We start from the raw sequence: 23,847 nt of genomic DNA, 5'->3' as shown, positions 1-23,847 counted from the left end.
AGGATGCTGTCATTGCTCAGTCACATCCCAGGTTAGAGAGGATTGCTGCCTTACAGCCCTGCTCATGGGGTTCCCCTTTTATTAACAGATAATCCCAAAAGCAGTCCTAAGAGCAGCTCCATCATTTAATAAACTTCCAATTATTCTTTGTTTTGGGGGGGGTTTTAAGCTCAAATAGAACTCTTTGCAGTTCCTGAATGGGTGCAGGTGCTAAGGGTAGCCAAGAAGGAGCTTTGAGCTGCACAGGAGGAGCAGCAAGCAGAGGGCAGCTCCCTCCCCTGTGTATCCAGGCTGCATAAACCCAACCTTGAGTGCTCTGACCCGCAGGAGAGCCACTTGCTGCACTGCAGGTGAGCAGCCAGCTTGCTGCCAGGCTGAGATGGGTGACAAAGGGGTGAATACAGAGCTGAAGTGTGTGAATGCTGCAGGAGGGCAGGGGGAAGGTGGGGCTCACCACAGCGATCCCTGATGACCAGGTTCCTGCCCTCCCTCAGGTGGATGGTCAGCAGGTAGGCAAAGGGGCTGGGCAGCTCACTCAGGCAGTCGCTGGCTTCCTCCAGAGCCTGAGGAGAACAAAGGAATCAGTCACACACCTCTCGAAGCAGATCTTAAATAAGGCAGGTGTGCTGCTGCAAAGTTCTGCTCTTTCCTTAAGGCTATCTTTTACAAAAAGGAGAAAAAAAAAAAAAAAAAAAAAAAAAAACAGGAAAAATTAAAAATATTTCTTTCCCAGGTTTTACTTCACTATGCAAGTAGCTAAGTATCAGCATCAAATATGTTCAAAAAAGCAAGGTTTTTACCTGAAAATGAGTGGTGGTATAACAATCACAAATGCATGCACAGGTTTTCCAAATCCTATCAGCACATTTTTTTTCTGAGCTGTTTCTCGTGCATTTCTCAAGTTGGAAGAGACCCCAAAAGTCCTTTGTAGCCCCCTGATAACCTCAGGAGGAAGAGCAGGTTTCACACAGCTGCTGAGAGTGAGCACATTCCATTTCACTGGAAAGGCCAGTGGCAGGCAGTGCTGGCTGTGAGCTTTGGCAGAAGCAAACTCGAGAGGATTTTTGCTCATCAGAGGTGCTGCCACAGCTCAGCATCATCCTCCAGCTGGAGCACTCAGTGAAAAGAGCTCTGGCCAGCACTTGAGGGGTTATCAGAGGGCAAAGGTAGAGAAGTTCATCCACAAAGCAAACATGTTTTACATGAGAATAACATGTCAGAACTGCCAGTGCCTCTTCACACTGCCCTAAAACTGATATTGCTATCTGGCAAAGTTTACAGCTGTGTTACTTGCTGTATTTATTTTAATCCAGTTTGTTCCTACACTGTTATTTGAGTATTTATGCTGCTGCTCTCATCAGTTACCAGTACAATATAGATATTATAGAGTGCTTCAAAAAATCCAGAAGGTTTGGTGTATTCAAAACATTAGCAACCCACTTTGAACTACTAAAATCCTAAACAACAAAAACACAAACCTACCACTAAATAAACAAATCCTCCACAAAACTGAAACAACCTCTTCAAAAAGAAAAAAAACCAAAGCAACACTGGGCAAATCTCTAGATTGGTTCTTCACGTGATGAGTTTTTGAATTTTTAAGGAAAGAACCTAAATCTAAAATAAATTGTGTTTCTGATCAAGCTTCAAAATGACAGGACTTACCATTTGGTCTTCAAAGTTTTGAGATGATAGGGAAGAGTCAAAATCCATTTCTCCAGACGGGTACTATAAAACAAAAGATACAATGAATTAGGCAACAATACAGGAAAGAAAATGCTCCTAGCATCAATCAAGAAATTACTCATACATACATGTAATGAATGAAATTATCTTACTTATGCATATAGATAATTTAAATATGTATTTCTTTTGCCTGTTTTACAGTAACTGCTCTTAGTCTCTTGAGTTTAACCCAGAAAAATTAAGTGCCTGCTTCCAGCAAGGAATAAATTTCTTCTTCTCCTCCCCAGCACTGGGTGCTGAAGGTTCTTATCACAAACTCTCCTGATGTCTGAAGGTTGTTGTGTCTGGCTGCCTCACTTGACCACAACTTCTCCTTCACCACCCAAAAAGCAAGTTCCACTTAAAGGTTTCTATAAATCGTGTTTTTCACTCAGTTTGGTGTTTGGGATATTTTTTTTTGTTGTTGTTTGTGTAGGGTTTTTTTGTTTGGTTTGAGTTTAAAAAAAAAATTGCTCAGGGGAAAAGTAAAAAAGAAATTGTCAAAGGGAAAGGTGTCCTTGCTTTGGATGAGTTAATTTTCCTTCTAGTAGCTGGCACAGTGCTCTGTTTTCAATTTAGGGTGAGAAGAATGCTGATTACACACTGATGTTTTTAGTCGTTGCTGGACAAGTACTGTCCCTCTGCTGAGGAACTGGCTGGATATCAGCAGGTGATAAACAATTGCACTGTGCTCACTTGTTTTGAATATTTTAACTGTTGTATCATTTCTATAAAAATATTAATTATTTTTAAATATTAGAAAAATATATAGTTAATATAATTAATTTTTTTTTAATACTTTTATGTTATAATATCTCTATATTATAATACATCAAATATTATTAAAATAATTACCTCTTCCTTTTCTGTCCTTCCTGTCTTTATCTCAACCCACAAATTTTACCTTTTACCCTCAGTTCTCTCCTGCATATGATGGTTCCCGCTGAGCAAGGAATAAGAGAGAAGCTGTGTCATATTTAACTGCCTGGTGGGCTAAACCACGACAAAACAGAAAAAAAATATACAAGTGACATGTATTTCCCCACCTTCCTGCAGTAACTGGAAGATCCAAAGGATTTTTAATCTATGGTAGAGGAAGTCAACCATTTCTTCCTAAACACTGACTCATCCAAAACCTTGAGGCCACGGTGGCCCAGCAGCGAGTCTGTCTGAGGAGATTCAGCAGCCAGGACACCTCTGATGCTCCCCTGGCTGCTCCAGGAGCCCATGACCATCACTGCAGCTGAAGAGGACCAGCGTGCCTGGGAAACTCTTTGGGTCTGATGCAGGGCAACCTCAGCCCAGTCAAACACAAAGATTTCTGCCAAGGGTGAGCTCGGCGTGCAGAAATGCACACAAGGGGGAATTCGATCCTCATGTGAAAGTGTGGTACCATCCAAACCTCTCAGATGAGAGCAGCATTGTGTGCAGCACTACAGAAACATTTAAAAGTCAACCAGCTCCCGCAGCAAAGTACATAAATCTTAGCTGGGCTGACATGCTGAAATAAACCTAAATACCTTTTGTGCAATTCTTTTCCTCCTCTTCCCGCAAATGCATATATTACATATCAGGAAGTACAGTAATCCAGCATTGCAAGTAAGATTTCCCTTTCACGACAGACAAAATCTAACTTTATGGTTCCCACAGTAATCATAACTTGGCCACCTTGCAAAAACACATTAAAAGTGGAAAAATTATCATCATAAAGAGCAGCAGAAGAATTTTCTCACACAATAGAGCTCAGTTACAGCTGCTAGGGGAACCCTAACTTTGAATTTTCTGACTAGTATGCATAAAATCTCACTCATGTGCATTAAACTTAGTGTTTCTTGGAGTCTCTGGCTTCACAGGAATCTCCTTCAGGCACCATCATTGGCACTGGTAATGGTCTCTCTTTACAGCTTGTTTTACACGGCACAAACACGGGATCAAAGAACTGCATTGAAATTATAATCATTTTAAAAGTACTGCCTTGGCTAGCTTGCTATCATTTATAAAAAAAATTACCCTCAAAATTATGATTTTTTCTTTATTCTGTTTTGTTTACTTGCATTACATCCACAGATACAGAACTATTATAATTTTAAATAGAAAAACTTGGGGTTTTAATTTTAGCTCCACATAATATTAATTACTGTTATTCTAGGTAGATAACTGCAGTGAGATCACTGAATATAGATAAAAGTCTTGGTGAAAACATGCTCATGAACCTTGATTTTATCAAACTACAATGACAGTTTTCAACTTTAAGCAAAAGTGGCCACTCCCAGGGGGGTCACAGCCCCAGATATATATGCATGAAAATAAATCAAGCAAGAGTAGATATATGAATATACATAAATTGAAAGTTCTTCCTGACAAGTGTTCCCACCTCCACCTCCTCTTGCTTTCTGCAGAAGGATTATTCAAAATACAAAACCGCTGAGTGCATCTGCAACTGGACAAGGCTTTGGGTTGCCCCCATTTGTCCTAAACCAGGACAGTGACTCCCTGCAAAGTACTGGCAAGGGGATAAAGAGATATCAGAGCATCTCAGCAATGACACGTGGCCATGGACAGAACCCAACGGCAGAAAAAAAAAACCAAAAATGGCACCACAGGAACCTTTTACAACCTGAATCACGCAGGGATTCAACACAACCTCACTTGCTTCTTCAGCAATGAGGAACAGAGAGCAAACCTCCCAGCAAATGGTGAAATGGTCCCTGTGGGCAGAGCCTTGGGGAAGATGGGCTGTGCTGAGCACCCCCAGCTCTGCAGGGAGTGCAGACAAGTGAGAAAACCACAAGCACATGCTGATCTCACCCGCCAGGCCCAGGAGGATCTCACCGTATCGGGTGGCCAAAGACAGCCAGGAAATGAGTAGGTGGCATGTGACAAGTAAATCAGGGGGAAAAGAAGCTCAACCTACATTTCTGCTTTTTTTAGTTTGTTTTGTTCCCGGGATCTGCCTTCTTTCTGATTTACCTCCCTGGGCAGGGAGCGATGCTCACACAAGAACAATGTGAACTCTTGTGCTCCTCAGAGCAACCCCACCCAGCATTCAGGGACCAAAATCCTCTGTAACAAACTATTCCCATCCGAGGTACACACAGCACAAACCCAGTAGCTGTTCAATTAAGTATATGCAAAGCTGAATATTGAAGTTGTCATAGAATCATAGAATATTGAGGTTTGGGCTGGAATGGAGCTTACAGATCATTTAGTTCCACCCTCCCTGACACTGACACCTTCTAATATTGAATTTGTTTCATAAATTCAATATTCAATATTCAAATTTGCTCAGTACTACTTATTCATTTCTACTTTCCTTTGCTTCACTCTCTCCTTTTATTCTCAAGGAAAAATATCTTCATAAGTGGCACTGGAGGGAGATTACAGCAAGGAAGCATATTCACACAGGGAGATGATTTGCCATGCAAGTAAATACCAAATGACTTACACACACCAGCAAATACAGAAATAAACATTTAAGGAAAGATGTAAGTGCTGCAGAAAATAAGCCAGACTCAGACTGTGCATCTGGATGAAACTTGACTTGAGGTTAAGCTATTTCATCATTGTACAGGTACTTCATTCTCCTAGAACACTCAGGTCGCCCAAAATCAAAGCAGGAATTAGTATTAACTTTGTTGTGCTGAGGTAGATTTTAGATTAGGGTTTCACGCTTACAACAGCAGAAAAAACCTGCTGCTATTGTTAAAACAACCTGGAAAAAACTTCCAAAATCACAAGAGTCCACATAGTTAGCCATATACCGAGTGAGGTGCTGCAACTTTTGAGTAACGTTTGAGCAGAGAAACAAAGCACTATACTATTTCGGTCGCTTTTCCTAAGTACCCCTCAAAATAATGAGCACTCCAGCAAGATGAAACCAATTTGTGAATAATTTAGCAACCCTAAACCGCAAGTGATGGTCAGTAACTACCAGTCTGACACTCTGCATCACAACAGACTGGAAGCCAACACCATTTGGTAGGAAAGGACCACTTTCCCCACCCACATCAATGCTAATCATCCTTTTGAATGTGCAGTTAAAAACCAATTAACTTGTGAAATCCCCATTCCCAAGGGAGAACTTGAAACAAAAATGCCCAGTTCCCAGTTTGGCATCTTGGATGACTGCAGAGGCAGCTCCCACAACTGCAACACTCAGGTAATGAAAAAAGGCCTCAGAAAGTTCAAAATGTAACCTTCCCAGGGAAAACTCAACAGGAGCAGATGTATTTCCAAAAAATCTAACTAAAACAAATTTTGCCTGAAGTGTTTCCTGCAGCCACAATCTTCACCTACTGTCTATAAAATGAAGTTATCACTGAGCTCCCCAGGATTCCAAATTTGCTCAGGCCAGGCAGGAATTAGTTTCATGACAGTATTGGTCTCTGATGCTCCTGGGATATTATGTCCACACAAAAATACTGACCACAGAGCAGGGGGAAGGAAAGGGGGACAAGGCAGTGCAGAGAAAACATTTTAGTTTTTCACCTCTTTAAATCATCACCACAAAAACCAGTCCTGAGAAGATTGCGACATGTTCTGTTCCCCATCATGTGCTTGTTTTGGTTAATTCCAGGCAGAGCTCACCTTGCTCACAGCCATTCTTTCACCTATTGCCTTCATCAGAGTCTTCAGTGGGAGGATGGCAAATTGATTGTACTCCATAGAAATTTTGGTAACTATATTAACTAGAAAGCAAATGTATCAGCACCTCAATTCAGAGCTCAGAGAACTGCAACAACTTTTGATTTAAGCAAGCAATTCCCGCAAGTCTGAAAAATCTGAATTATCATTACAAATGACAGAAGAATAATCAAAGAACTAAAAAATTGGAGCAGTGTTATTTGCAACCCCAGACTGACAGGAAGGATAGCTGAATAATGTGTATATAATGTAAAGTTCAGACTTAATTGTATTGCTCATTTATTCCTTGAACAGAACCCCCTCCTCACAGAATGGTTCAGGTGGGAAAGGGTCTTAAATCTCACCTCATCCCAGCCCCCTGCCATGGGCAGGGACACCTCCCACTATGCCAGGCTGCTCAGAGCCCTGTCCAACCCGGCCTTGGTTGGATCCTCCATCCCTTTATGAGCCATAAAATTAAGGAGAAGCACAAGGAGCCCGCAGGAGGTGGTGACAGAACCTCGCTGCTGCTCGAGCACCCACCTCTGTCCCCTCGTCGCTCAGCGCGGCGCTCAGCCGGGAGCTCTGCAGCAGCTCCAACAGGTCCTCGCTGGATTTCCTCTTCCCCTCGGACACGGGGCTGCCCACAGCCTCAGCCCCTCGTGAGGACACCAGGTGAACACCCACAGCTTGGGCATCTGGAGGGGTGACGGTCACCTCCGTCCGCGTCCTCTGCTGCGACGCCCACAGCCAGTCCTCTCCCGCTGCCTTCACCGAAGCGTTCCTGCTCTTCAGGGACACCACAGACCTGGAAAAGCTCTTGGGGGAGCAGCTCGACAACACCTGAGCACTCGAGTAAGTCGTTTCTTCTTCTTCTTCTTCTTCTTCTTCCATGAGAGTCTCCACCTCCAGCATGTCAGGCACTGACACGCTGAGACAGCGGTCCAAGGAGTGCCCCTTCCTCTCCAGCATTTTGCCAGACCTCTTCTTCGTCTTCCTCACGCTCAGGTTTCGCAGGAAGGGCCGGGTCTTCTGCTTCAGGGATCCCCAGACGGATTGTTTGTCCAAGTCCATTGCTGCAGGGGGAATCTCAGCAATGCCTCCTGCACAGAACAGCTTCAGCGATTCCCAGGCTGACTAAAAGGAACGTAGGAAGGAGGCAAGTCAATCACAAAAGTGAACAGCCGCTCAAGACTATGATTCATGTTGTCTCATCTTAAAACTTTCAGTCATTTCTCTGAACAGTTAAAAGGGAGCGTGTCACATTAGTAAGTGCTTCCAAATACAATCTGGTGGGTAGGTTTGGTTATTTAGGAGGAAAACAGCCAGAGCAAGTATTTATTCCTACACAAAAATGCAATGTCTGCCCACTACTTCATTATTTCTAAGAGAGGACATTATATTTCTTCTTCTGATAATCCCTGGTTTGTGAAAACTTGAGGTTTATCCAATTTGAAACTGTTTCTGTACAAAGCTTACTGACGGGAGTTAAATCCTGATAACGCAAGCACACAAAACACGCTGGCAAAGCTGGCACTGACATTTCTGCTGCCACTTTCCCAGGCCATGTAGGGCTTTGTTGGCTATTTCCAAAGCTACATGGATTCTTACAGGATGTGTTGTTGGCAGATATGTAAAACAGCTCCACAAACTAAGTAGCTGAGGCTGAAGAGAGGACATTGTACTTGAGGAATCCCAACTGGGACCCCAAAACACTCCCTTACATTAACCCACTGTCAGTGAAAACTGCAGAACTATTTTTTCTTGTAAAGTGGGCAACTTGAGAGAAAAATCATACAAAAATGGATGGGTGGATCACTTTTGAAAACCTGCTGGTGGACTCACAGCTGATTGACAGCAAGCATTTACACAACTGGGAGGGTCAGGAATAAAAGAGCTAAAATAAAATCACTCACTGTATGTGCATTGTAAGGGAACAGGGACAGCTCTGTGCACAGGAATATCCTCACAGACAGACTCTTCTGTGGTTAACAGCTGAGCAATCATCCTTACTCTGTGAAAAAAGGTGGTCAAATCATCATTAAAACCCAGTAAGGAAAAAGCTGGTGACACCTGCAAAATTACTCCTTTACAGTCACATACACAGAGGTACAGTACATACCCATGTCCTCAGAAATATTCACCCATTAACTACATGAGGACTGTTCCTCAAGCATGTTTACCTTCTAACTATTGTATAATCCACCAAAAATTACTTCCTACTCTTTTGCTGATTACTAGGAAAAACACCAGGACAGGCAACAGAAACACAATTGTTAGATTAATCCACACAGAGAAATTACTGCCTGCTTTCAAAGAAATCTACACTTGCATTCATTAATTTGAATGAGGCTGTATAACCAGTTACTTAATAACTTATTTAAATGACTTTATGACTAACCTCATCACACTTGCAGAGTGTTCAGGAATCTACAGAAAAATTCTCTAACTGAATTGCTGTCTAACTAAGGTGGCACAATGTTCCCCTCCTCCATTTATACTGGCAAATAAAGAATATTAGCATTATTATATTCAACACAATAAATGAATAAGTTTAATGGCACTGTATGCATTCACAAGGCAATAAAACAGGAATGTGTGTTAGTGTAGGTATATCAACTTAACACAGCCACAATATCAAAGTGCACATGGACATACTGGACTTTTTTTTTCCCCTTACAACACCACTGTGTAAAAACAGTTTTGTGAACCTGAGAGAGGAAGATTTCACACAGAAAGCCCCACCATGCCTTTGTATTTCTCAGTGAACTCAGGCTGAAGCACAACAGCATTACAGAGGGAGGAGAAAAGCCGTAATTGCCAGCCCAGTGTGATGGGGATGGCTGTGGGATGCCTGTGCTGGAGCAGCACCTGATGCCCTGCACAGCCTGGATTTGCTCACACCAGCTGAGAGCTTCCACTGAGGCCCTTCCCTGCCTCCACGAAATCTTGACAAGGCAGCCACAGCCTCCCTGGCAGCGTTACTTCACGTGCCAGCAACAGAAGTTATTGGGCTAAACACGTTTGCACAAAACATTATGAAACACGCTGCTGGGAGTCATTTAAACTCTCTGCGTGGCTCGCCCACTTCTGCTGAAACCTGCTGGAGCCAAAATGTTGCAAATAAAGGCAGAGCCCAGCTCAACATCCACTTCCCAAGGCACTTACTGCTTCCCATTCCCTTCCTGTTATTCTCCACCCCTCTCACTTAGAGGACCCACTGCCGTTGTTGTTATTTTGTTTGCTTTGGGATTTTGTTACCAAGGAGCAGAATGGTTCCCGTAGGTTTTTCCAGTTGCTTCCCCCAAGTCAAATGTTCTTTTTCTCAGTTAGATTGCCTCAGCTGCTGATTGGAAATGCCCATTCTGAAAGGATGGTGCAGGGACCACACTGTGTCTCTGGTATCTACCTGCATTTAACCCAGAGTGGGCAGAGTCCTCCTCAAGCCCAGCAGCAACACAGTGGAATCAAAATGTAAAAAAAAAAATTAAAAGGGGTTTTTTCAAGACAGAAGAGATGGCTCCACTGAGCTGCCACCTCACAGCTCCTACACTGGAGCAAATATCAATGATATTTGCTGCACAGGGAGCAGCAGGTTGCCTGAAACACCACAGAAGAAATAAACCCAACCCTGGTCACTGGATTGCCTGGATTAACCATCCTCTGCCTCTGAACCTTTACACCCACATTCCTGCTGCAGCTACAACTTCTCTCCTTTAAGGGTTGTATTTACAAACAAGTTACCCCGAATGATGGCTATGATACACAATTAACAACAAATACACAGTGTGTCCTCATCTGAGAAAAGGGTAAATACAGTCTGAAGGGCAAATGCACTTTGACATCAGGCATCCACTGATGGCCCTTTTCCATTTCCTCAGTTCAAGCAGAAGACACACAGATCAGCACCATGACAAGAAATGTTCCCTAGGGAGATCCCTGGAAGACTGGGAATGGGGTCCACCCTTCTCCCCAGGGCTGCTGGAGCCAGGGGTGCCAGGATTGCTGGGGCCAGCCCATATTCACACATACAGCTCTTCTTTCTTCCCACATCCATTTCCTCTGCTTTTCTTTTCCATACAGAAGAGCATCAATAGAAATACTTTATTTTAAAGAGAGACAAATTCTCCCTTGCATGTAGAAAGTCTGCCCTTGGTACCTACATGTTGTTCATGTAGTCCTTATCCTCCCCAGGCCAGAAGTTTTCCCTTTTCCTTCCTCAGCCTCAGAAGTTCATGGCCAAGTGTATCACCAAATATTCTCTAAGCAACCACAGGAGAAGAAACATATTTTGCCAAATTCTTGGTCTAAGCTTGTCCTCTTTATTCTCCCCCTTTCAATGGCACATTGTAGTAAAAATCTGCAAACAGAAAACTTTCAAAGAGACACACTTCCTGTTATCAATTTAACTCTAACTCTGTTGTTTTTGATTAATTGAATGGCTCCTTGTTCTTAGGTAACAAGAAAAAGATAATGTTTTCAGTCTATCTCCTTCAGCCTTCTCTTTAATATGCTGCCAAATCTCAAATGCTCAGAAGAATCCATATACTTTAATCTCTTCCTTCAGAGACACTGCTTTTGATTGCACCTGTCATTTTTATTATATCATTTTATTTTGCCATCTCCTCTTTTGGGGGCAATGGGGACAAGACAGAAAGGATTATTGACAGAAAAACTGGTCACAGCTCACTATGATTGAACAAATACTTCTAGCATTTTGTCCTCCCTTAAGTATCTTCTAATTATGGTCCTCAGAATTTTTTAATTTTTTTATGTGCTTTGGTTTCTTTCAGTAAAACACTCCATATGCACTCCCTTAAATTCATATAATATTTAGAGATAAATGATTTTTTAGATGTTCTACCAGGTGGCTATAAGAGATATTTCAAATGCCACTGAAAGCCTAGAGAAATCATCCTTACTTCACTTACTGACTTGACAGGAAGCCAGCAAAACCACAAGTGAGAAACACTGCAAGACAGTCTGAAAATATTATAAAAGTGCTCAATATAACCAAGCAAATAGACTGAACAAACCCAAATTGATTTACACACTGTAAGTTATAGAAGAAACTGTCTTTCTTCACTATGGAACCATTCCCTGCACACCCAGAAGTGCCCCAGGCACACTGAAGATGCTTTTGGTTAATATTTTTAAAGTATCACCTTCGAAGTCAGCCAAGATGACAAAAACACATCTGAGCACCATGCCAGCACTATTACAGCTCTAGATTAATTACATCTATTAATCCTTGTACTCATTTGTTTATCCAATGAAGGTGAAAACTTTGGGTCAGTGTGCATGCCAGCCACCTCTAAATTTGAAAACAGTGTGTTTTCAGCTACAACTAAAATGCTAATAAACACTTAAATCCATGGCAGCTGAAATTACCAACACATGCATCAGAGGCTGCCAGGAAGGTGCTCCTCACTTGAATGCATATTAGTATAAGTTCAAATTGGAAGGAATGAATGGAACTCCCTCAGTGTAAAACCTCTATTGATTCTGGCTGTCCTGGAATAAGATATTCACCCCAGTCTCTGCCTGTCTGGCACATTCACTGACTTAAAACCTAATGCATGAGACATTGTACAAATCACAAGAAAAAGATAATTACATTTCTCTTATGCAATACAATATTTGGCTATGGACAGTTCTAATATGAGTTTATAACCTCCATTAGGTTTATAATGTCTGAATTCAGTGCACTGAGAAACAAGGCTGACAAGGTGATAAGGGAGCAGGGAGAAAAGGGACTGAGGACCTTTTTTCATATTCTTCTTTTATCTTTTTTGCTATATATCAAGTCTTCTGGCTCTGGGAGTCATAAATGAAACCATTCCTCCCTGGGAGAGAAAGGAAAATATCAGGGAATAGCTCTCTGCTGCCTGAACAACCACTGCATGAGCTTCTATAACAGAACATACCAATTACCCCAGGATTTTAATATCATTTTAGCTCAAACTCAGCCAAAGATAAACCATTACTAGGAATGGAATGACATTTTCTAAAGAAACCAACACTTCCCTCTTTGCAATGACTTATTTCAGTCCCTTATCTGGTAATGCTTTCTGCCAAGCACCAACAGCCAGAGAGATCAGAAAATATCATCCAAATAAAGTAATCCTTTGTTCAGAAATACCAGTTTGCCCTGGAGCATTCCAAACCCAGCAGCAAGTTATTAAAAGAACAGGGAATACTTTACCAGGGGGCAGGATGCTCCTTGGATCATCAACACCTTCAAGCAAGCATTGTGCCTCCTTTGCAAAAAAAGCCGAGTCCAAAGTGGAAGGCAGAGCTGGGTGTGATCCCAGAAGGCAGCAAGGGACACGGAATTCCCCACAGCACAATGTGGATGAACTGAGACAGCCTTTTCCCCCTGCAGCATGTGGCAAATACCTGGACTTACATTTGATAAGGCACCAGAAAAAAAAGGAGTCTAATCTCAATCTGATTCTGCACAGGCTAATTACCCATGGGAAATCAGTTAGAATTATTTTTAGCACTAGCAAGCATCACAGGGAGTGCACTGATGCAGTGCAGGTAAAATCTTCACTGCACAGGTGATTTGTTGCTAAAGCAGGGTCATGGCTTGGGCAGCTTCCAAATCTTCCCACTGAGCTTAAGCTTCCCTGCAGGGCTTCAAATTATGCCAGTCTGTGGATAAAGATCCTGCTCTTCTGTTGCTCTTTTGTAACAGATCCATTTGCAGAGAGTATCAGGATACTCAACTTAAATAGATAAAATAAAATAAAATAGAGACGCGACCTGTTGCTGTCAGCCAAACTACAACAAGTGCTTCACAAATAACAATTTTACATGCTTCAATGGAAACAAGATAACCAAAACAAACCAGCTTTATATTCTTGATGTGGGATGAAAGAAATCTACAGTCTCTGCAGAAGTAACACCAAGGGTAAATACAAAGTTTAAAGAAAAGCCTATTTGTTACGTGCAGATAATAAGGGCATCTAAAGTAATATTTTCTATTTTAGGTTTGGGGTTTGTTGTTTTTGGTTGGGTTTGGGGTTTTTTCACAGACTCATGGGTTTTTAGATCCTATGCTCAGCTTTTTGATTTTTAATTGGCTCAAATGTGATGAGCTTCATCTTTCACAAACACATGAAACAAGCACACATCCTCCTCCACTTAGCAGCAACAGAGGAACAGGGACACTTTAACTCCTTAGAGGCTCTTTTGCACAATCTGGAGGGCTTTTTTCTCAACATTTATGAGCAGACAGTAACTATGAGAAATAAGAGAACAACCAGCTGCTACAAGCATCTTAAAATAGCATCTGATAGTGAAAGTTACTGAGAAAATACGGTGCACCTGCCTCCAGCTTATGAAAGTATTGCTTTCATTTTGCTTCTGTCTTTTCTAAAACAGAAGAAAAATGATGAGTATGTATAGAGGAAATGAAGGAGGAAGTGTTTGGGTGTATTTTTACAAACATATTTCACAAGTTCCTTCCAGTCTTTGAGCTTCCTTCAAAATATTGTGACTTACAATTGTACCTGTGTAAGCAAAAAAATGCCCTTTCAACTTTTTCAGTCGAATTTGTGGGATTGTACCAGAATGGGGCAATCAGATATGATCTTTACATATGTACATATGTTTATATATGTGCAAACAACATCTGCTGGGCAGCAGAGCTCTCCAAGGACACCTGAGCAGACAGATCTGCTTCCTGCACTGATGACGTGCACCTCAAACCAGACTCCAAGGAAGATCCTGCAGGGGCAGATCCTTCTCCTGGAAAGCACTGTGCCATCTGCTGAGATCCCACCAGCAACTGGGACACTTCTTCCCACTGACTGAATCTGGTTTATCATTTGTCTCCGTGTTCCCAATCCCATCAGAAGATCCCTGGCACCTGGAGCAGGGCACCTGGAGGAGCAGGGGGAGAGGGAAAGCTGGTGAGCAGCAAGGGGAAGGAGAGGTGTAGGCACAAGCAGAGTAAGGATGAGATAAAAAGAGCTCTGAAGTCACTGAACTCACATGAGGGACAGCACAAAACCAGGACGGAAGCAGGTACAGACATGCTGAGGGAGCTGGTCCCTGCCAGAGGAGCTCTGGTGGAATCCAGCCCTGCAGCCTCCTTCCTCCTCACTCTCTCCTTTCAGCCCCTGCTCACCTCCCTCATAACAAAAGGTTTATTTTTATAACAAGAGGTGCACAGAAATAGATCCTCCCTTTCCAGAACTCTCAGGGAAAACAAACCTAGGAAGGAAATCGGAGACTCATTTCCACTGGAGGCCAAATCAACTCATGCCTTTTACTAGCACTTAAATCATATATTTCAATAAAAGCAGCTTGTGACTATACGCAAATTACTTGTCCATGTGCCAGCATTTCTCCCTAAATAACTACTATTACTGTCACTTCTTATCAAATTTCAGTGACTATAGAGGAGAGGTCTATTAAAAGCTCTGCGTGATTCTTTATTTAACATTTTTCCAAAATAACCCAAACAGAACACTTTTGATTCATAAAAATGCCCTGATGACAACTTGAGAAGGACAAAAACCTACTGGTTTTCCTTTTCATTTTTTTTTCTCTCCTTACTACAGCATGCTCCTCTTTCCAACAGTAACATGGCACAAGCCAGACTCAGAGCTTCAGTGTATCCAGGGGTAAAGTGAACCAGTGCTTTGCAGTCTTTTAATTCCCAAAGGGAGGAGGCTGAAGAACTCTAAAGAAAAGAGTTTGGTGTGTTGCAGCATGGCACTGAATGAGGGAATTGCATCAGTAGTAACCCTGATTTTCTGACAGAGCCACAAGCCTCCCTACAGAAAATAACAGCACTTAAATATCTAGAGTTGGGCATCACAGTGAGAAAGCTGGAAGGGGCACAGACAGAGAAAGCCCTTAGGAATATCTTGGAGAAGTGTTTGAGGGTCTCACTCTGGACAATAATTTAGTACTTTAAATATGAAGAAGCCATTGCAATACATCAAAACCAGTCACATTGCTCCCTTGAAGTCATGACAGCAAAGTGTTCAGCACACAAACCCAAAGAATCTCCTTTAAACTTCCTTTCTTTCCAACTGTAAGGACTGAACATGTGCCAGCACATATCTCTAAATGCCAGCATTGAGGTTTCTCTTTCCATTCACCATCTGAGTTTTGAGCCTCCTGGCACTCCAAACCTGCACCTTGTCTCCAGTTTCTGTTACAGCATTGCTTTCTCACTGAGAAGATCAGGTAACATTTGTAAAATTAACTCAACATGGACTGGCAATTATACTATGGCACTTTCAAAGTCTGCCAAAGGGTTTTGGTTTGCTAAAGATGAAGTCCCTAAATACAGGCAGCAGCAACACCATAAGAAAACCACCAACTATGATTTCAGTAACTATTTTAAGCTTGAATAAAAGGGGCAAAAATTAAAGCATAGAAATACTCTGCTGGGGCGAATAATAAGTAACCTGTTCAGGATTTTACTTGCAGAAGTTCAGAGAACCTCAGCTATAGCAAAGCCTGGCTTTGTTAATTCTGGTTCCTGGAAGTGAATCAGAAAAGCTCCACAAAACAGAATATTGTCACTGCTGAGCTAGGATGACACCTGATGAAGCAATTTAAAATTCACTTTCAGTTTTTCTATGATTCAGTATGACAAACCTGCTCCATGAAAACCTGCAGACACATTGTGCAGTCCTTAAAAAACTATTAGGGCCTGATTTATCTGAGGCATATTTGCCATAAGCAGAGTGGGTTAGATTGCTAAACTTTAAATACCTTCCCTTAATCATATTTACAGCTCTTGCTGCCCAACCACATTGGCTGCCCCACTGCTACCACAGTGGGGTTTTTTGTTTTGTGTTTCATCCTCCTTTCATGCACACATAGCTCCAGGAAGGATAGTTTAGAACAGATCAAGCTGACCACTTGTCATTATTTCATTATTTGCCCCATTCACCTATTCTCAAAGTAAATGTTAAGTGCACAAATTATGACTACTTAGCCCCTAATTAACCAACAAAACACTGCATTTATAATCATGGATGTTTAGTTCTGGTGAATACTGACTAAAAGGTATTTAATTCAGCTGTCATAATTATACCATTTCCTGGTTTGGCTCATGGATTAAAATCACATAAAGCTCAAATCCAGAGTTTTTCAGCAGGTGTCAATAAACCCTTTAAAGTTGTAGTAATATTTTTTAAAATGGATTTAAGAGCTATTCACATTCCAGTTCCTCCATCTAGCAGGTATGGACAGGAGTCACCAATCTGGCAAGTGTTTTGAAATACAAAATGCTCCCAGTCAGCTGAGCAGATCTGCAGGTTTTCTGCTTCAAACAACTTTTGCATCCAAGTAGGTGAATGTCGGATCAGCTTTCGTTTGCTTACTATCAAAGACCAGAGAGATTATTTGTTAAATGCTACTGTGAAGCATTTGCTGAATGGGAGGAATGGAACAAGAAGCCTTCCTGAATGCCTGTAGTGAGATTTGTATCTTACAGTTTTACAGAATTGAAGAAAATTCAGCCACTTATACAATAAAATAAATTAAAATCGCACCACAACCACAAAGGCACCATTCCCACTATTTGAATTTGAGTAGGGAGCATTTATTCTAAAATAATTACAAGCAATCCCAAATAGCAGGACTTCTACAAAACCCACTAGAATATATAACTGGAATTAGATGTTTGCATTCAAAAAGGAAAACAAGACAAAACAAAACTCTCCAGTTAATTGTTTCCAAGTCGAAGAAACTGGGAACAAAGCCTGTTATTGAATGAGCATTAATGATCTGCCATTTGGATCTGCAGATGTTTCCCATGAGGGAAGACAGCAAAAAAAACACTCCTCTTCAAACCGAGGGAAGCAGCGACAAGGGGATGAGTTATGTTCATTCATTTGGATATTTTTATTTGAAATTGTCAAAACCATTAGGTTCAATAAGAATTTACTTCAAGGGGAACCTGCATCCAATAAAATTTCAAAGAACTGAGCTCTTAATCTCTCCTCACTTAAACCCAAATGAGTCAGACTTTAAAAAAAAAGAACCTTCACAACCGTGATAAAGTGAGCTGAGAGAGAGACTGCCCCATCCTCGCTGACAGCTCCTGATCATCACCACCTCCACATCAATGGCAACACAGACGAATGCCTGCTCAAATAAATTAGCATGGCCCCCTCATTTCCATTCACCCCCATTAAAAGATTATCAAACAATATAGATTATATACCCTGTCCTGCCTAACAACTTAACTTCTAGAGCAGGGCTTATCTGTTTGGGAGGAGAAAATTAAAGTGGACACTCATAAATCTTAAAGAGATAGAGCTGCTTCTGTGTCTTAATTTTTGGTGTTACGCAAAGCAGTACTGTTTTATTTCTAAACTCTGATCTCAAGGCAGTAAAGCAATACAATTCCAAGAATTCCCAAAACAGTGAAATTCTCCCAAACTTAAAGTTTCCAGTAAAGCAAAATATACTCCACAGTCATCTACAGTTCTAGGAGTGGGCAACAGGAAGAATTGCCAAGGGTACAAGTGCTTCCCAGAAAGGAAGGATATGAATAAGAACTCCCTTTATTTCTCCCTATCCCAAAAGGCCAACAAAACCAAACAAAGATCTCAAAAGCTACGCTAGTATTTAGCTCACATTTTAGCAAGCTGTTTTTGTGGGAAAGTGAAAACAAGCCAGTGAAGGAGCATCTGTGTAAATACACAGGAACCAGGCACCCACCATGCAGGAGGAAAAATCTTCCCCAGGTCACTGCACCCTGCCTTGCACCACACACTGCCCAAAACACCTGGGGCAAGCAAGCAAATTAATTAGTTTGAACTAAAAACCAGCAGAAATTGTTACCAAGAGGCTCTCCTTAAAGGCCAGAAGTGGTCACAGAGTACATCCAACCTGCCCAGCATGAGGATCCTCTCTGGTGGCAGGAGGGGTTGGACACCTACATGATCACACTGGAATCCAGCTTCAGTTCCACAGGCAGACTTGAAGCCTCTGAGCTCCGGGGTCTGTTTTCCTCACAAGTCAATAGGAAAGCACAGACACAATTTGTCCCCATCAGTCCCCACCTAGGGTTTGACAGGAGGCAGTGAAAGAATCAGAGCAAGGGTTAAAGAAATGCCTGAAGGTCAACAGGTTGCCTATGTGAAGGAAAGAACCAAAAGTCTCCTTAGGCAAGTAGTGTGCATTTTAAAAAAAATAGAAATCAAAACTAAAATTATTACATGCTCCAGATTTTCCCACAATAATCCAATTATTTCACAATGGAGCTTTGCAGCAGAAGTGTAGCCTTGCAAAAGGTCAGCTCCATCTGTGTTCTTTACAGATTACATTTATGAATAGCCAGTTAATCAAAACTTAAGGAAACACAGCATACTATTTACATGAGGCTTTTTCCCCCAAGTGTGGAAATTGAAGTTGCATCTAATGTTCACCTGTTTGAAATTATTCCAGACAAAACAGCAGTGATCCCAGGAAAACCCATCCAAATTTCCATCATGCACAGGACACAAGGGAACCACATCACTCCAAATATCCACTTAGCCCAATAATCTCTGCCTCTAACTCTGACCAAAAACAGATGCTCAGGGGAAGACTGTAAGGTCACCAAATCATGCCATGATTCTGCCTGCAAAATAATCCTTGTTTCCAGGAATCTGTTTAGGAGCCGCTTCAACTAAAAATTGTACCTGCATCTTTGTGATTAAGAGCCCCTGGCATTTTCTCTCTTAATTTAACAAACAATTTTTAAAATTCATTTGTATCTTTAACAGGAAGATATTGGAGTATGAACTCCACAGATAAATTATGCTTGTGTTAAAAAAAAGTAAAAGCATAATTTAGCTATGGAGGAATTTTTTTTTTTTAAGAGGATCTTAGGAATAAAACATCTTTGAATCTTGCTCATTTATTCTTACCTCTTTAACATATTGAATTATGTGAAATTATAAATAATTGTTCTCTGTTTACTCCACATCACTCAGATTGTTCTCACTTCTGCATTCTCCTCTCTAATGATCTCTCTTAATTGAAAGAGAGGTTCATTCAAGGAATCTGGTTTATGTTACACCATTCAAACATCTGAACTGGCACACACCACAGGTTTTTTTCTTCCCTCCAAGATAATTGATTTGTCTTAATATATAATGTATTGCAAAACAACCTAAGTTCAAAACCATCTAGGAATGTTTCAAGAAAAGGTAATTAACATGTAATTTTCTACAGTCTTTACAAATATTTTACGAAGTAATTTCTAAGTTGAAAGAATAGTTTAAAGGGTTTGAAAATTACCTCTAGCTGTGTAGCTGTTTAAAGGACTGAAGGTTTTGATTAAGAAAAATTTGTAATCCCTAAATATTAAATAAAAAAATAGAACATGACCCTCCTTTATATCACTCCAGAGTAGGTTTTTGATGAGTTATTAAAAATACAATTATATTCCTGCAAGTGTTTACCCTGGCACAGCGAGGCATGAGGCCACAGGGCTGCCAAAAGTCAAATGTGCCTCAGGAGGTGACATCCTCAGGACAGGACAGACAGATTGCACATCCACAGTGCCTTGCAGCTCACAAGATACCAAATACCCAAGGAAGATGAAGAACACCTAACAGAAACAAAGTCTCCTTTCTTCCTTACTACTGATCCCTAAATTGGACCAAAACCATCTGCCCACGCAGCAACCAACCCACTCCCTGGCTATGCTGGTGAACCTGTAGTTACACCCAGGCTAATTTCCCCAGGCAGAAATTGCCAGGTATCTAAAAAGGTGATCATCATTTGATCTAACATGGTAGACGTGGCCCAGTTTCTCTTATCACTTTTGGTTCTCATTAGAACTCTCACACAGAAGACAATGGGGATTTAATTCTTATGTGGATCACAGAAAACCTTATGTGGATTACAGTGGGATATACAAAAAAAGCCTTGATATTGAGACATGTAAATTGTCCAAATAGGAATATTCCATCTGGTTCTATAGTGATTTTACAGCATCCAACATCTCAGGAAACAGAGGTGCACTCAGGATCAGCTGTTACACTGGTATGTGATTTAAAATCAGAGTTCAAGGCACTCGTGGTTCCAACATCCTCACAATCCTGGAGGGACCAGTTAAGCCTTAGGAAACAGATCCCTTGGACCCAGGAAACATTTAACTGCTTAAGTTAAATAGGAATAGATTGAAGAAAAAATGTTCTTTGTCTTATAAACAAGCTCCTATGCAAGCATGTTATCTAATAAGTACAACTGGAAGTAAAACGGGAATGTGGGAAGAGTGCCAATGTAAATCCTCCAAATCTGAGGAAATCGGGAGCAATTTTCCACTCAAGGGTGGAAACAACACAGAGGAAATGCAGAGCATACTTGGCATGCTTTGCTTTCCTCTGCTGAGGTAAAGCTTCCCTGTCCCCCTGCCCAGGCAGAGGGACCCCAGGTGATGAGACCCCAACTTTGGGAGACTGGAATTCAAAACCTCATACACTAGAATTAGCTCATGGTACCGGTGATGGATGAACAAAGCAGTAAAAACTCAAAATTCTCACAATGAAGTGACAGCACAAGTTGTTACACACATCCTGCCTGAATTTGACAGCCACTGGTGGGGGCCTCATGTCAACCTTCTGCTGTCTGTGAGAAATTAAAGATGGGCAAATGTGCACAGTGTAGACTAAAGGAGGAGAAGCAGACACTCAGTATTGCCTGAAAATGTCAGTGGGAGCAACCAAAAACTTCTGGGGTGAGGTTTATCCCCTGTCCCAAACCCACTCCAGCCACACACACAACCTGACTCCAGCTCCACCAAATCCCAGTGAACTTCAACATACCAGGTGCACCCCCTGTTCTCCTCAGGAGTGTTCCTTGCCTGAGCAGGTAGATTTTTAAAAGAATCATCTGCTCAAATAAGAGGTGCAGTTGGCCCAAAAACAGCTGCTTACATTACCAAATGCAAAAGACATTGGGAAAAAAAAAAAAAAAAAGCTGTGAAATTAGTGACATTGAGCCAGTAATGGTTCTAATTACCTTGAATGACATGGTAAGCAACACTTCTAGCACTGGTACAGCCCCATGCACTGTCCCAGGAGGGGATGATTACAGGAATCCCTGGGCTGTTCAGACACCCACCTTCCTGTCAATGACAGCGGTGCCTCTCCTCATGCCCTTGTTTATAATTGACACCTTAAACCCACACATCTACAAACTATCCCACAGCTCCTTTAATATAATCAAAGTTAAACCTGTCTAAACTGCACAAGATTTACCATTCTTATTTTTTTAAAGTACAGAATTGTTAAGAAATAAAATTATGTTTTCCTCTCTGCATCATTTTTGATTTTTTCCCTCCACGGGTACAGCAAAGTGAAAATACACATACTGAATCCGTCGTCAGGCTACAGCACATGCAAGTTTATTTGCTTTGTGATAAGCTATTTTATGATGGCATTGAGCAGCAGCAAGAAATCAAACAAGATTATTACTCAAACACACTCATTCATCTTGACAGTTAAATTGACTCGCTCACCAGTATAATTTCTGAGAATTACTACAAAATACATGACAAATTCTACAGTTTAATCACAGTAACCTAATAGTAAGATAGCCAGGTGAGAACTTCTATTTTCTTAATGCCACATAGCAGCAATTCAGCTTTCAGTGTGCTCTGAGCAACTGACTGCCATAAAACTAAGGGCACCAAATGGATCCCTGCCAGTTGCCATAGCTGTGCTAGGAGGATATCAATGAAAATTCACACTGTTTCTCATTACAATCTTATGAACAGCTATTAAAAAAAAAAAATCAAAAAACAACCAACAAAAGAAACCCCACCAAAAACAAAAAGAAAAAAAAAAAAACACAGAAGCAACAAACTATGCCTTATGCAATACATTTCCCTCAAAGTTACCCTTAAAACAACTCCGCTATGTCAATGCACTTGTGTGAATGTTCCACTTTGTTGTTTGTTTTTAGTTTAGGGATTGTTTTAATGTTACTATTAAGTGGCTTATTTATTTAGTCAAAGTCCACAGCCAACCAACTCAATTTCAGTCAGCAAGTGCACGTGGGGATGCGTCTGTTCAGTGAGAGGTGGCTGAGGACGGAGAGAAATTCCGCAGCATCATTTTCTCACATCAACAGCAACAAGAAGAACTATCCACACAAGGTGCGAGTCGCTGGAGCAGCATCACAAAAAAAAAAAAAAAAAAAAAAAGCGAAGTAACCCCGAGCCTCCCACGGCAAAGTTCGTTCTGCGGGGTGCCTGGGGAAGCACCAGCGGCGGAACAGCGAGAGCGACCGAGCTGGCAGAAAACGGGCAAAGAAACAAACAACAAGAAAAAATCCCGAATAGAGAACCACCCTCCCCGAATACAGAACCACCCTCCCCCATACAGAACCAGCCTCCCCGAACACAGAACCAGCCTCCCCGATACAGAACCAGCCTCCCCGAACACAGAACCAGCCTCCCCGAACACAGAACCAGCCTCCCCGAACACAGAACCAGCCTCCCCGATACAGAACCAGCCTCCCCGATACAGAACCAGCCTCCCCGGAGCCGCCGGGCTGCCCTGCCCAGGCGCGCTCCCCGGCTGCCTTCACCTGCCGGCCGGGCCGGGGCCGCGCCGCGCCCGCCGCCGCCCATGGGACTCGCTCCGCCGCCGCTCCCGGCCGGGCACGTGTGGCTGTCGCCGCTGTCACCGCCGCCCGTCCCCGTCCCCGTCCCCGTCCCCTCCCGCCTGCCGGGGCGGTGCCGCCGCCGGCGCCTCCCTGCGCGCTCCGCTGCCCGCCCGCCCCCGAACTGCGGGGCCGCCGCAACCCGCCCCGCCGGCATCCGCTGCGCGCCGCTTCCCCGGGCATCCCGCTGGAGCATCCTCCTGGGGCATCCCCCTCATCATCCCGCTGGAGCATCCTCCTGGGGCATCCCCCTCATCATCCCCCTGGAGCATCCTCCTGGGGCATCCCCCTCATCATCCCGCTGGAGCATCCTCCTGGGGCATCCCCCTCATCATCCCCCTGGAGCATCCTCCTGGGGCATCCCCCTCATCATCCCCCTGGAGCATCCTCCTGGGGCATCCCCCTCATCATCCCGCTGGAGCATCCTCCTGGGGCATCCCCCTCATCATCCCCCTGGAGCATCCTCCTGGGGCATCCCCCTCATCATCCCCCTGGAGCATCCTCCTGGGGCATCCTCCTGGGGCATCCCCCTCATCATCCCCCTGGAGCATCCTCCTGGGACATCCTCCTGGGGCATCCCCCTCATCATCCCGCTGGAGCATCCTCCTGGGGCATCCTGCTGGAGCATCCTCCTGGGGCATCCCCCTCATCATCCCGCTGGAGCATCCTCCTGGAGCATCCTCCTGGAGCATCCCCCTCATCATCCCCCTGGAGCATCCTCCTGGGACATCCTCCTGGGACATCCCCCTGGAGCATCCTCCTGGGGCGATCCCCCTGGGACATCCCCCTGGAGCATCCTCCTGGGGCATCGCCCTCATCATCCCCCTGGAGCATCCCGCTGGACCATCCCCCTGGGGC

General features: G+C 42.8%; 1 protein-coding gene across 1 annotated transcript in view; it reads right to left on the bottom strand.

Annotated features, from left to right (window-relative positions):
• The window catches only part of MCTP2 (multiple C2 and transmembrane domain containing 2), a 117,755-nt gene extending 94,779 nt beyond the window's left edge, over positions 1-22,976 (bottom strand). Inside the window, exons 1-5 of the mRNA XM_021537921.3 lie at positions 22,915-22,976; positions 8,265-8,362; positions 6,892-7,485; positions 1,666-1,728; positions 455-563 (exon numbers count right to left, since the gene is read on the bottom strand). Coding sequence (XP_021393596.1) covers positions 455-563; positions 1,666-1,728; positions 6,892-7,422 — 703 coding nt within the window. The 5' untranslated portion in view covers positions 7,423-7,485; positions 8,265-8,362; positions 22,915-22,976. The remainder of the gene's footprint in view (positions 1-454; positions 564-1,665; positions 1,729-6,891; positions 7,486-8,264; positions 8,363-22,914) is intronic.
• Positions 22,977-23,847: the final 871 nt, after the last annotated feature.

Source organism: Lonchura striata, chromosome 11 (genome assembly GCF_046129695.1).
Source record: "Lonchura striata isolate bLonStr1 chromosome 11, bLonStr1.mat, whole genome shotgun sequence".
Lineage (NCBI taxonomy): Eukaryota > Metazoa > Chordata > Aves > Passeriformes > Estrildidae > Lonchura > Lonchura striata.
The sequence above is the reverse complement of the archived record's forward strand: the minus strand, read 5'-3'. Positions and strand labels throughout refer to the sequence as shown.